This window comes from Globicephala melas, chromosome 21, assembly GCF_963455315.2.
Source record: "Globicephala melas chromosome 21, mGloMel1.2, whole genome shotgun sequence".
NCBI lineage: Eukaryota > Metazoa > Chordata > Mammalia > Artiodactyla > Delphinidae > Globicephala > Globicephala melas.
Window position 1 is genome coordinate 25,797,181 of NC_083334.1, and position 14,447 is coordinate 25,811,627.

General features: G+C 51.2%; 1 protein-coding gene across 4 annotated transcripts; it reads right to left on the minus strand.

Moving 5' to 3' along the window:
- Positions 1-7,034: 7,034 nt before the first annotated feature.
- Positions 7,035-13,661, minus strand: DUSP26 (dual specificity phosphatase 26). 4 transcript variants are annotated; one of them, XM_060291581.1, is made up of 5 exons: positions 13,316-13,661; positions 12,715-12,973; positions 10,649-10,936; positions 8,950-9,164; positions 7,035-7,877 (listed from the first exon to the last, which is right to left on the minus strand). In XM_060291581.1, the coding sequence occupies exons 2-5, from the start codon at positions 12,885-12,887 to the stop codon at positions 7,678-7,680; spliced, it is 876 nt and encodes a 291-aa protein (XP_060147564.1). In that variant the 5' UTR covers positions 12,888-12,973; positions 13,316-13,661; the 3' UTR covers positions 7,035-7,677. The 4 variants fall into 4 exon arrangements, with proteins under 4 accessions (XP_060147564.1, XP_060147563.1, XP_030688877.1 ...); XM_060291580.1 differs by having other exon boundaries at positions 10,649-10,939; XM_030833017.2 differs by lacking the exon at positions 12,715-12,973 and having other exon boundaries at positions 13,316-13,660.
- Between the last annotated feature and the right edge of the window lie 786 nt (positions 13,662-14,447).

Sequence of the window (14,447 nt, forward strand, 5' to 3'; positions counted from 1 at the left end):
GCACTAGAGCTCTGTGAGGCAAGATCAGCCTCACTGAGTGAGACGTTCTCCTGGCTTCCTTCCAGCTCTGGTATTTTTGAGGCTCTGCGCACTCACCTGTGTTCCCTGCCCTGGGCTGGTGCACAGATGGCAGCTGGGGGCTCATACCCAGCATGTATTGGTGGAGGAAGATGGAATGAGCCCTTGCCCTGGGTCTCCAGCCTCACCTCATTTCCTTTCATCCCTTTTCTGATTTTGCGACATATCTCTCCTTTCTCCTAAGGCAAGTCCGTCCCTGGACAAGGGGTCTAGGTGCCCGCCGTGGAGCTCAGAAGGCGTGTTCCGAGGTGCCGGGACACCACAGTAGGTGGCCTCGTGCTCCACCCCTTGGATGGGGACGTGGAAATTCTCAGAGCACACGGGCTCCCTCCCCAGGCTAATACTTTTGCTAACCCTCTTGTCTCTTCTGGGCTGCCATTGGCCTCACCTGGATTAGGAGCTCAGGCTCTGTCAAGGTTATAGACCGAGAATGTGGACATGCTCAGCGCTGACCAAGTTTGTGAGTGACCCCCAGGGACCAAAAGGGGACACGCCTCCCCACTCTGATTTTTCCCTACCCCAGTTATCCTCAGAATTCTCAAGAATACAGACTGCCATAGGGAAAGTTACCTAGGGGGAAGAGAGTTCCTTTTCTTTTTTTTTTTTGCGGTACGCGGGCCTCTCACTATTGTGGCCTCTCCCGTTGCGGAGCACAGGCTCCAGAGGCGCAGGCTCAGCGGCCTAGGCTCACGGGCCCAGCCGCTCCGCGGCATGTGGGATCTTCCCGGACCGGGGCACGAACACGTGTCCCCTGCATCGGCAGGCGGACTCTCAACCACTGAGCCACCAGGGAAGCCCTAGTTCTCAATTTTTAAAACGAAGGTAAAGATTAGTTCTGACATTTTAAACCAGTGTTCATGGCATGTCAAGGGGCTTTGATCAGTTTCCTATTGCTGTTGTAACAAATCACCACGAACTTAATGGCTTGAACAATGGAAATGTATTATCTTACAGTTTTGTTAGATCAGAAGTCTGACATCAGTTTGGCTGAGCTAAAGTCAAGCTCGGTCAGCGAGGCTGCCTTCCTCTCCGGAGGGTCTAGGAGAGAATCCATTTGCTTGCCTTTTCCAGCTTCTAGAGTGCCCACATTCCTTACCTCATGGCTCGTATCCTTACCTTCAAAGGCAGCAGTGGGTACCAGTCCTCACATCAAATCTCTCACCCCAGTTTGCATATGTTCTCTGCTTTTAAGGACTCATGTGACTGGGCCCATTGGATAATCCAGTGAAATCTCCTCACTGAGAGGTTGCAGTTTTCATCACATCTGCAAAATCCCCTTTGTCACGTGAGGTAACATGTTCACAGGTTCTGGGGTTTAGGGAATGAACAGGGCTCTTCCCTAAACTTTTCGATCTTTTGCTCCTTCCTTTATCTGCCACAAAAGTTCTGAGGACAGAAACCTACGACAAACAGGGTTTATCTTTCCTCATAACCTGGTCCACTCTTTCTCTGTTCAGGCTTCCTTTTCCTTAAGGGATGTTTCTTTTTTCCCTGTGTTTTCTTTTTTAAAATTGATTTACCATATTATATGTTTCAGGTGTACAACACAGGGATTCATAATTTTTAAAGGTTATATTCCATTTATAGTTATAATAAAATATTGGCTATATTCCCTGTGCTATACAATATATCCTTGTAGCTTATTTATTTTATATATAGTAGTTTGTACCTCTTAATCCCCTACCCTTACCTTGTCCCTCCCTGTTCCCTCTCCCCACTGGTAACCACTAATTTGTTCTCTATATCTGTGAGTCTGTTTGTGTTTTGTTCTGTTCACTAGTTTGTTTCATTTTGTATTTATTTAATTTATTTATTTTTTGTTTCATTTTTTAGATTCCACATATAAGTGATATCACACAGTATTAGTCTTTCTCTGTCTGACTTATTTCACTTAGCAGAATACCCTCCAAGTCCATCTATGCTGTTGCAAATTTCATTCTTTTTCATGGCTGAGTAATATTCCATTGTATATACGTGCCACATCTTCTTTGTCCATTCCTCTGTGGATGGACACTTAGGTTGCTTCTATATCCTGGCTATTGTAAATAATGCTGCTATGAACACTGGGGTGCACGTGTCTTTTTGAATTCCTTTTTTCGTATTTTCGGATAAATACCCAGGATTGGGATTGCTGGATCATGTGTAGTTCTACTTTTAGTTTTTTGAGGAACCTCCACACTGTTTTCCATGGTGGCGGTACCACTTTACATTCCCACCCACAGTGCACCAGGGTTCCCTTTTCTAAGGGGTCTGTGTGGAGCGATGGCCCTTGGGTGCGTGTGGAGCCCCCTCCAGCCAGCGATATTCGTAGCTGTCTGTCTGGCTTCTGGCTCCATCTGCTACCTTGGGGCCCAGGAGCAGCAGTTTTCTCTTTGCTGTCGCTCCCTGTGGAATTTCTCAGCTGGGATGAGTTACAGGGTGAAGGACTGGGCTAACATTCCTCCCTCTCCCCGGAGTTGTCAAAGGCCCTGGGGCCTGCCGGAGGGTTTGAGTCAACATCAGGAGACCAGGGCAGGCAGGCAGAGAGGATGATGAGACGGACTTGAGTTGCAGCTCCCCAGGAGCATGAGGCTTAGCCGGCTGGAAGCACAGGCTGCAGCTAACAAGAGAATATTTATTCTTGTTCATTTTCAAGTCCTTGGCTTGGGTCCAACTGGTCCACTGCCCAAGAACTAGATGCAGGAGGAAGGCTTTTTTTTTAAGCATCTTTTTTTAAAAAAAAAAATTTATTTATTTGGTTGCACTGGGTCTTAGTTGTGGCAGTGGGCTCCTTAGTTGTGGCATGCGAACTCTTAGTTGCAGCATGCATGTAGGATCTAGTTCCCTGACCAGGGATCGAACCCGAGCCCCCTGCATTGGGAGCATGGAGTCTTATCCACTGTGCCACCAGGGAAGTCCCAGGAGTCTGGACTTTTAATGCCGGTTTTGGAAGGTGGGAGCGAGACCCACCTGTGACAGGTGTCACCCTCATTCCCCTTGGAGGGTAGGAGGACTGATTCCATCTGTGTGATCACCAGGCTGTGCTCTTTCCTTCTCTCCCTTGACCCCCAAGACACACACACACCCTGAAATGGTGGAGGTGGAGGGATGCGCAGCAGCGTGATGGCTACACACACAGATTCTGGAGCCAGAGCTCCCATGTTTGAATCTGAGCTCCTCCGCTTGCTATTTGTGTGTCTTTGGGAACATTTCTTAACCTCAGTTTCCCTGTTTCTAAGCAATGACAGTGACACCACTTCACAGGGTTTTAAATGAGGATTAAATGACTTAATATCTGTAAAAACAGAAGAGTGCCAGGGCAGAGCCATAATATGGCTTTGTTAAATAATAATAAATGTATATATATATATATGAATGATCTGCTCTATGAGGATAATCTGGAAAGCTGTTCTTTGGTCAGATAGATTTTGGTAGCTATACATCTGTACTAGAAGTTAGAATTAAGTTCTCAAGTTATTCAGTTTGCAAGAAGTCTGAGGGATTTAGCCGAGGCATATTCAGACTACAAAAATAGGTCTGAGGCTGTGGGTTATATTAGTAGTGATATACTTACTAGGAAAAAGGAGGTGACAGCTCTGTTGTAGCCTACATTGGTCAGATCATAGCTATAGTCAGTCCTTCTAAGAGCCTGAGTTATTTCTGGGTTCTTTTTAGTTATACATAAGTTGCCTATGGTTCTGACAGGAAATCAATGCAATCTAACTGTCAGGTTGGCCAAAAGGTTCGTTCGGTTTTTTCCGTAAGATGGCTCTAATAGCACTTAGTTGTCTTTAACTTCATTCAAAACAATTTTGTTAGATTGTATCGTGACAGTTGTCGTATCAGTGTACATTCAATAAAAGACTTATCAAAATTGGTGAATTTTTGTGTAGCCATTTTAATATTGAAGATGGAAGAAAAAAGGCAACATTTTGGGCACATTATGCTTTATTATTTCAAGAAAGCTAAAAACGCAACCGAAATGCAAAAAAAGATTTGTGCGGTGTATGGAGAAGGTGCTGTGATTGATCGAATGTATCGAAAGTGGTTGGTGAAGTTTCGTGCTGGACATTTCTCGCTGGTTGATGCTCCACGGTCAGGTAGACCAGCTGAAGTTGACAGCGATCAAATTGAGACCTTCACTGAGAACGATCAACGTTATACCACGCAGGAGATAGCCAACATACTCATAATATCCAAATCAAGCATTGAAAATCATTTACACCAGCTTGGTTATATGAATTGCTTTGATGTTTGGGTTCCACGTAAGTTAAGTGGGAAAAAAACCTTCTTGACCCTATTTCCTCGTGCGATTCTCTACTGAAACGTAATGAAACATTCCGTTTTTAAAACAAATTGTGATGGGCGATGAAAAGTGGATACTGTACAATAATGTGGAATGGAAGAGATCATCGGGGCAGGCAAAATGAACCACCACCAACCACACCAAAGGCTGGTCTTCATCCAAAAAAGGTGATGTTGTGTCTATGGTGGGATTGGAAGGGAGTCCTCTATTATGAGCTCCTTCCGGAAAACCAAGCGATTAATTCCAACAAGTACTGCTCCCAATTAGACCAACTGAAAGCAGCACTTGAATTAGGCACTTGAAAAGCGTCCAGAATTAGTCAACAGAAAACACATAATCTTCCATCAGGATAATGCAAGACTGTGTGTTTCTTTGATGACCAGGCAAAAACTGTTACAGTTTGGCTGGGAAGCTCTGATTCATCCGCTGTACCGACCCCACATTGCACCTTCGCATCTCCATTTACTTCGGTCTTTACAAAAATCTCTTAATGGAAAAAATTTCCATAAAAGGCACTTGGAACAGTTCTTTGCTCAAAAAGATAAGAAGTTTTGGGAAGATGGAATTATGAAGTTGCCTGAAAAATTGCAGAAGGTAGTGAAACTAAAGCGTGAATACGTTGTTCAATAAAGTTCTTGGTAAAAATGAAAAATGGGTCTTTTATTTTTAGTTAAAAACCGAAGGCACTTTTGGCCAACCCAATAGAATCAACATTCATAGTGAAGCCCTCACTCTTTCCCTTATATAAAATTGTCTCTCGATGATAATAAAAATGTGAGGTCCCAGCCAACAGATCAAGTCTTGCCTGAAACATTGAGACCAGTTCTAATTTTGGTTGCCACAGTTAGAAAGGGTACCAATACTGGCAAGGCTGGGGAGGAAACTTGAAATATGACAAATTCGGACTCGTAGAGACAAGCATAGCTATTAGGCTTAAAGTGAGGGGACACAGGAGAGTCACAAGAGCTGGCTTCAAACCATGGGAAGGGCTGCCATGAGAGATGTAGCAAGATAAAGAACACATTAAGTACTGAGTGTGCTCAGACCTTTCCATTGCATAACCAATTAAATGCCCACAGCAACCCTGCGGAAGTAGACAGACTATTGCATGTAACCAGGGGGAGAGAGGTAAAGTGACCATTGCCAGTGCCCTGATGGATATGTGCCAGGGCCAGGGATCCTAGGCCGTCAGATCTTTCGGCCTCATCTCACCACCACTGTAACGTGATCACAGGATGCAAGTGTAATATTAGAGCTTTCTAATACTGTGTGTGGGAGTTATGCAGTGACTCCCGACCATCAAAGATGGCCAAGCAGGGACTTCCCTGGTGGTGTAGTGGTTAAGAATCCACCTGCCAATGCAGGGGACATGGGTTCGAGCCCTGGTCCGGGATGATCCCACATGCTGCAGAGCAGCTGAGCCCATGCGCCACAGCTACTGAAGCCCACACACCTGGAGCCCGTGCTCTGCAACAAGAGAAGCCACCGCAATGAGAAGCCCACACACCACAATGAAGAGTAGCCCCCGCTCACCACAACTAGAGAAAGCCCGTGCGCAGCAACGAAGACCCAATGCAGCCAAAAATAAATAAATAAGTAAATATATTAAAAAAAAAAGATGGCCAAACAAATTAATGCTTGATAACTATCGTCAAGTGATTTATTGAAAAGACGATTTATTTATGTCCTGGTGGAGAGTGGAAATCGTTAATCTGTGAAGGTGACTTCTGGCTTTGAGATTCTGAATTTCTGTACTTTGGGGTAGAATATACACTTTACATATATTAAGTGATTTTTTTCCCCCTGTATTTTTCACTTCCTCTTACATCCCATCCCCTTCTCCCACTCATGCGGATATTCTGTTCTGGGAACATACCTCTTTTGTTTTATTTATTTTATTTATTTGGCTGTACCGCGCAACATGCAGGATCTCAGTTCCCCGGGCGGGGTTAGAACCCGTGCCCCCTGCAGTGGAAGTGGGGAGTCTTAACTACTGGACTGCCAGGGAAGTCCAACACACCCTTTTCAAAAAGAGGGATGTGGTGGCTGGCTGTTTGACAGTTGGGATGTAAGATCATACATACTATTCTCTCTGGTGGTTGAGTTTATCTTTTTACTAAATTTACTAAGGAGATTATGTTACACTCCTCAGAGGAAAACTTGGAAAGATTAGAAGAGGATGCGACCACATCACCTCTCCTCCCCTCCCCTCCAGTTTCTTGGTACCAGGCAAAACCCAAACCCATGAATGTGGGATTTAGGGCTGGGATTGATTTAAGATGAATATTCTGCTCTCCTCCTAGCATGGGGGACTTGATATAGAAATCAGGTTGACTTTTTGAAAATAAGTTATATTTCTTACACACCTGAGCTTGTAAAGAGACCTATTTTAAGCTTGGGAGATGCAGGGTGTGCGCTGAGTCCTAACACAGTTTGCAAATCTGAATTTTTTGGTCCTCTGCTTCCCCCGTGTGGACATAAATGGAAATAAATTCAAGATACCCATTGCCCCAGGAGTGTGAAATTGGACTGGGGAGAAACCTCCCTTAGGAACTGGTGGAGATGTGAAGACCAGTGAGGGCTTATGACCGACCCTAGGAGGGAGTCAGGAACTGTTCTCAGGGGACAGGTTCCGACCTCGTACAAGCTGTCAGTAATTCAAGAGGCTTGCTTCGTATTCACCATTTTTATTTTTCCTGGAGACACTTGGATCCAGTAAGCGAGGGATTATCTGTAGGCTCCCAGTCATGCACCTCTGCAGTTCTGGGCCACGACCAGCACCCATGGGTGCCGTGCCAAGCCTCCCACGCCTCTTCTTCCCGGGTTTGGAGTAACAAGTCTGTGGGTTTCTCCCTTAGCTTTTCACACCCTCTCTTCACCGTCTGTCCCTGAGCTACCACCTCCACACAACTCGACACCATCACGTTTGTGTTCGCCGCATCCCTGATTCCTGGCAGAGGTACAGGGCAGAGCTGGTCCTTTTGTTCTGATACGCGGACAAGGGGAGCACTTGAGCACAAAGAGGGGCTGTGAATCGCCGGGACCCCCCTGGCTGGGATCCAGGACTGTCTTCTACCTGCAGCCTACCTGCCTCCTTCCCTGGCCAGCTCCCTCCTGGGTGACTGTCACACTGCCCAGCCTCACCCCATCCCCCCTCCATAGACAGCAGCTGTGGCCTGGGGCCACGTCCCAGCCCTCTCAGGAGAGAATGGGTTCGCTGGGCCGCCTCCAACCTGCCCCCTGGGCCTCCACTCTCCAGCTGGGATCCAGGGACCCACAGGCCTGGCCTGACCTCCCTCCCTCCCTCTGCCCCCTCACGCCTCCAGTCGCTTCCGCAGCCTGCGGTCCAGGGCCAGGAGCTGCCTCAAGAAGCCCCTGTTGGGGATGATGCCTCGGTGGTCCTTGACTTTTTTGATGGCCTCCACAAGGGTGAGGCTGTGGTACAGCATGAGGTAGGCCAGCACCAGAGTGGCCGAGCGGCTCACGCCCACGGCACAGTGCACCAGGATCCTCCCTGTGAACACAGACACGAGACATGGCTGGGGACCTCGCTGCGGGCTGGAGAAGGCCGGGGAGAGGGCCCCGCGGACAGGTGGGGAGGTAGACAGGTAAGCAGAGGTGCATGGACGCACAGACTGCTGACGGTAAGAGCCCAGGTCCTGGCCAAGGGGGGAGCCTGGACGGGGTGAGGTGGAGAGCCTGCAGCAGTGCAGCGTCCATAAGCCCAAAAGGGGCTCCGAGGGAGAGGCTCATCGCTAACGCAGCACTGAGCTTTGCACTGAGCTGGGCTTCCTCCTGTGTGCTGAGTGCGTCCATGGAAAACCCTCCTCAATCTCCCAGTCACTTTGGGGTGGATGATTAATATAGTTTTTTCCTATTAAAAATTAAAAAAAATTTTTTTTTGGCCACGTTCTTTGGCATGTGGGATCTTAGTTCCCTGACGAGGATCAAACCCACACCCCCTGCATTGGAAGTGTGGAGTCTTAACAACTGGACTGCCAGGGAAGTCCCAATATATTTTATATATATATATATATATATATATTTTTTTTTTTCCCTGATCACTAAAGCAAGACAGGTTCAAGGTAGAAATCATTAGAAAGTATAGAAACATATAAAGAAGCCAACAGGGCTTCCCTGGTGGCGCAGTGGTTGAGAGTCTGCCTGCCGATGCAGGGGACACGGGTTCGTGCCCCGGTCTGGGAAGATCCCACATGCCGCGGAGCGGCTGGGCCCGTGAGCCATGGCCACTGAGCCTGCGCATCCAGAGCCTGTGCTCTGCAACGGGAGAGTCCACAACAGTGAGAGGCCCGCGTACCGCCAAAAAAAAAAAAAAAGAAGCCAACAATTGAAAAATATATCTCCCATAATCTCACCACCCAGGTGCAACTCTCCACTCTCTCAACATTTGGGATTATTTCCTTCTTTTTATGGACTGCTTTGAAAAGATGGTTGAGAGAATAGTTTCCTTTCCTGAGCATTTTATCACATCATTCAAGTCTCTCTCTCCCTCCACACCCAGACCCCTGGGCTGTTCTCTAACCCATTGTCTGTTGGTCCTTCCCTCCTCCTTGCTCCCCTCCTACCTCCCGGCTGGCTCAGTGCCCGGTGGATGAAGTCGGCGGCCGCCTGGAAGTGGACGCTCATATCGAAGGCTGGCGAGTCGTGGGCCTCAACACCCAGGTAGCGGATGCCCAGCCCCACGTAGGCCTCGGGTGTCCCTCGCCACCTGCTGTGAGAGGCGTTGAGGACGTGGCTGATGCCCAGGCGACGGAGCTCCCGGTGGTTGTTGGCTATTTCCCTGCATTGAGGAGTGGAGGTTAGGGGGGCGCGGAGCTGGGCGGTGGGGCCCCGACCTCTGCCCGGCCAACGTCGTTGTCTCCAGAACTCCACCTCACTTCCTGAGGACCCGAGATAGGCAATGAGCCACTGTCTCAACCTGGAGCAAAGGTGGGGAGTCCTGGGGAGATTTCGCCTTGAGGAGAGGAGACTGAGAGATGGGCAAACAACAGCCGTGATAACATATTGAAAGAATGCTCTGAGACAGAAGGACTTTACTTGATCCGAGAAAAGGACTGACAGGGTTTGTGCTTCATGTAAGGAAGTACCTACCAACGGTGGAATCTAGCCGGAGAAAGATTGGGGCGCCTTGGGAGAGAGGGACTTTCTTCACACCAGGGTATTCAAGTAGAGAGAGGAAGCCAATGGATAGGGGCTGGAAGTGGCAGAGCGAATCTGAACATTGGATGGGTTGTTGGACCAGCTCACATTTAATGTCCTGCTAACCATTTTTTTAAATTTAATTTTAATCTTAATTTTTTGGCCACGCTGGGCTGCCTATGGGATCTTAGCTCCCTCACCAGGGGTTGAACACGAGCCCCTTGCAGTGGAAGCGCGGAGTCTTAACTACTGGACCCCCAGGGAAGTCCCGCCCCCCCATTACTTTAGACTCTCTCTGATGACCAGAATCTTCTTGTGTTTTGCCAGTTACTCCACGCTCATGGTTACCCTGTGGTGGAGGTCACCTTCAGATGTTCCTGTGGCCCGTACCCCTCAGCTCAGCCAACATGATCATATCAAACGTCCTGTCCAGCGCCAACTCCTCAAGCAGAAAGAGCCCTGAACTTGAACCTCCAAGTCCTGGCTCTGCTACTTACGACCCGTGTGACCTTGGGCCAGTCCCAACTTCTCTGAGCTTCCGATGCCTCCTCTGTAACCTGGGGATAGTGGTACCTACCTCACAAGGCTGTCGTGAAGATTAAGAGAGAAAAGGCATGTGAAAAACTCCTCGTAGTCTCTAAAGCCCTTGGGAGAGACAAGTGGGGCCTCCTCTTCCTTTGACGCCCTTCTCTCCATCGACCCCACGCACCTGAGTGAGCCTCTGCACATGCTGCGGCTTGGCTTGGTCAACCTTTCGCCTCACTAACCACTGTTCCCGGCCCCGGTGATGGCCTTGTCTCAGGGCACAATAGGTGGAAGGTCAGAGGAGTCATCTACATGTCCAGCCCTTAGCACTGGCACGCAATCCTACATTTTACTAAATGAACGATATGATTCCTTGAACAGAGTCTGTCCAGAGTTGAGTCTATCAATAATCCTGTCCAAACTCCCCCAAACCCTCCTCCACTCTGCCCATGCACCCCGTCCCCTCCATCCTCCACGTGGAACCAACAGCACAACTCAGCGCCTCTCTGCCACTCTTCTGCTTTCTTTTTGCACACACACACACACACACACACACACACACACACACTCAGCTGTGGTCCCAGTCTGCTGGGTACATACTGGTCTCCGAGGTAGAGGCCCGGCCAGACCTCGTCGGCGTGGTTACAGGCCGTCTTGCCCGTGTAGAGAAGCCTCTCCAACTCAAAGACGTTGAGGAAGGGATGCTGGACAGCTGGTATCTCTTCCAGGGCCCCTCTCGTGCGAACAGGAGACCTCGAGCCACTCCGGGAGAAGCGGGCCATAAATGTCACCGAGGCCCAGAGCCAGTTGCCGGGGCACATCTTAGAGGCGGCAGGAACCGTGGCAGCCACGGGGGTGGCTGATGAGGGGTCAGTCTCCAGGTAGCTGCTGCTGGGAGAGGCAGGGATGTGAGACACACCGAGTGAGTCTGGAGCAGCTGCTTCCCTTCCTGCCAGCTGGGCTGGCCCCTGGGGAGAAGATTCTCCAGGGACGAAGGTGAAGCCTGGCCCCCTGGTGCGGGAAGTGCTCCGGATGGTCTTCTTGGAGCTGCGGCAGCGCCTTTTCCCTGCTCTTTGGCTCTGCCGGGCAAGGAGGTGGGAGAGTCACATGTTCCTGTTTACGGGAGAGGGAGCTGCCGGCTGCTGGGTGTCTGCCCCGCCACTCCACCCCAGCTGCCAGCGCAGACGTAAACACGCACGCAAACATTTGGTATTTGGGTGGCAGGGCCCGCTGCCGGAGCCCTTGCCAGCCGGGATCTGGGTCTCGTCTGCCTGAGGCTGCAGGCGGAGAGGCTGGGGGGCTGGCAGGGGGCTTGGGAGTGGCTTTGGACCCATTCAGAGGGAATTAGCATGAAGACAGTGCAGCAGGGGCTGTGACACAGCACGCCTGCCTCCTCAGTGCCAGAGGGATGGGCTGCTGTAACCCGTTCCTGCCGTCCCTCTGCCTCAGCGATGAGCCTGCTCTGGGAAGTCTATGGTGGGGACGGGAGGAGTAGGGAATAGTGATAAAGGCGAAGTGTCGGTGTTTGAAAACTACTTGCTGATGGAGGGAAGCGCCAACCTATGTGCGCAACAGGCAAAGCATCCTCCTTTGATCAGCAGACAGATATCATTGATTAAACGTCATCTCTCTGGGTCCAGGCAGGGCTGGAGCATCGTGTGTGTGTGTGTGTGTGTGTGTGTGTCTGTGTGTCTGTGTGTGTGTGTGTGTGTGTGTGTGTGTGTGTCTGTGTCTGTGTGTATGAGTGGGTGGGGAGAGGAGGAGGGAGGAAAGGGAAGAAATTAGGGATCCTTCCAGGCCCAGGGGCTCAGAGTCTGGAATTAGCATCCGTGTTGCTGGTGGAGTTCAAGTGGCCCTACTTAGCACATGGGGTCCTTAATGAGGAGCCTTAGCGGAGGTGCCTCTGACTCTCTGTGGACAGCTGGGCCTCCTGAAAGTGGGACCATGTGTTGAGCTGCAGAGCTGGGAAGGGCCAGCCTTTGAGACTTGCCCCGGGAACTTCAGGGCAAGAGCCACGCCCACTCCCCCCTTCTTCCCCCTCCTTCTCCTCCCCTTCTTCCTCCTCCTCCTCCACTTCCTCCTTCTCTTCCACTTCCCCCCTCCTCCTCCCCTTCCTCCTTCTCCTCCTCTTCCTCCTCCTCCCCTTCCTCCTTCTCCTCCTCTTCCTCCTCCTCCCCTTCCTCCTTCTCCTCCTCTTCCTCCTCCTCCCCTTCCTCCTTCTCCTCCTCTTCCTCCTCCTCCCCTTCCTCCTTCTCCTCCTCTTCCTCCTCCTCCTCTTCCACTTCCTCCTCCCCTTCCTCCTTCTCCTCCTCTTCCTCCTCCTCCTCTTCCACTTCCTCCTTCTCTTCCACTTCCTCCTCCTCTTCCTCCTCCTCCTATCCCTCTTCCTCCTCCTCTTCCTACCCCTCCTCCTCCTCCTCCTTTCCCCCTCCCCCTCCACCCTTCTCCTCTCACACTGTCATCCTGACCCTCTGAAAAGGTGGGCTGGTCTGAAGGATCCCCCTCCCACTCCCTGTCCTCTTCTGCCCCAGGGACTCAAGGGAAAGTCCACAGTGAGAGGCCATCTTTGTCCTGCCCCCAGCCCGCTTCCCCACCCGCGCTCTCAGCAAGGGCCCAGCTCTCCCCATCCCCCCATCCCCCAGGGCCAGAAGAGATCTAGCGCTCACAGGGCAAAAGGAGCAGAGGTCTTAGGATCAGGACTGGTGAGGGGAGATGGGATCTTGGGGTGTTTAGGGAGAGAGGTGGTTTTCCCTGGCGGGTCAGAAGGAGCACAGAAACAGAGCACGAGAGCCGTCACCACCACCACAGCTATCAGCTTCAACATCATCACCACCGTCATCTACTTTTCCTCCGCAGGCCTGAAGACCCCACCATCTGGTTCCCAAACCACCTTTCCTGGAAACAGATTCTGCCGCCTGTGGGAAGCTGAACGGTGCAAAGAGAGCGGGAAGCAGACCAGGTGTAGCAGGAGCTCCGTGTGACTCTATTTCTCCCCATTCCGTCACGGGGTGCCCCCCTGGGCACCCTCCAACCCCATCCGCAGGCTTCTGGGGGCCCTGGTCCGCCTCCCCCCTCCCTCCCTCTGCTGTCGCGGTTGTAACAGGTTCATGGCTGTCGCCCAGCCCTCGCCAGCCCAGACAGCCTGGCGCGGAGGGCGGAGGGAGGGAGCCCAGGCGGGCCCCGCAGGTTCGCTCCCAGGCCCCTTCCCCCCGCCTCGGCCCCCAGCCCCGGTCCCCGCGCCTCGCCCACCCGCCCCGGCCCCGCTACCTCGGGAGGCGGCGCGGGTCTCAGTCCCGGAGGCAGATCGCCGGCTCAGACAGCCCCACGGCCATGACTCTGCCGCCACCGCCGCCTCGGCTGCCAGCGCCAGACCGGTTGATGAATTAGCATCTATTTTTAAGCCATGACACGCACGTCGAAGCAGGGCTGGTATCAGTGTGCGTGTGTGTCAGCGACACGCAGGGACACAGCCTCACACCCGGTGGCCCGAGTGGACACGCGGCGTGGGCCACGCAGCCCGCACCCCCTGCGGCCCCGCCTCGCAGGCATGCTAGTGTGTATGTGTATTTTCGGAGCTGCGCCAATGACAGGCACTTTGCCTAAAGCTGACATTATGTAAGTCGTCCCAGACTGTGTCTTGAGCACACACGCTCCTCCCCAGGCAGCGTTAATTAATTACACAGACACGAGGATGATTCCCACTTACTTGTACATTTCTCCTTCTCCGAGAACACCGTGGTACAGAGAACTATTGTTCGTAACCCTGATCAGTATTTACTATATACCACGTGCTTCACATATCTTAGCTCATCTTATCCTCACCACAAGTCTGTGACGGAGGTGATATTGTTATTGTACCCATTTTAGGGAGGAGGAGACGACGAGGCACAGAGAGGCTAAGTGATCTGCCCAGGGCACGCTAGGCATCGCCAGAGCTGAGCTTCACACCCTGGCTGCCTGGCTGGGAAGTTCAAGTCCTTAAGGGCTTTCTGAACAAGTGTCCCCCGCTCAATGGAGAAGGCACAGTGGATTTCTATCCGGAAAGCCATTTCGGGCAGCTCAGCTCCTAGTGAATTTCCCTTTCCTCCACTCCTGAAGAAATTCATGGGCTGATTTTGGGGGATATATAGCCTCACTTGCCTTTCTACCGTAAGCACCTTGTAGGCTCCAGTATTGTAAACACTTGGAAGGCAAGGACAGTGTTGTGGTTCCCGGTGCCCAGCTCACTGTGTGATGGGGAGGTGGGGGCAGTAATGAATGTTATCAGGTGACGCTTTGAGAACCAAGAAGACTCGGACTCCAGGAGAGCTGCCTGACAGGAGGAAGCCAGGAAGAAGATGAGGTCATGCTGGACCTGGCTTAGGATGGGTAGGCCGTATCTACTGTAGCTGAAATCAGG

Bases quoted from the DNA above. Each gene is read 5' to 3' on its own strand.
- DUSP26 (XM_060291580.1), bottom strand. From the start codon at position 12,887: ATGACGGTGGTGATGATGTTGAAGCTGATAGCTGTGGTGGTGGTGACG. The intron at 9,165-10,648 runs GTATGTACCCAG...TCCTCAATGCAG, and splicing joins GGCCTCTACCTCGGAGACCA to GGAAATAGCCAACAACCACC. The intron at 7,878-8,949 runs GTAGGAGGGGAG...CTGTGTTCACAG, and splicing joins GGCACTGAGCCAGCCGGGAG to GGAGGATCCTGGTGCACTGT.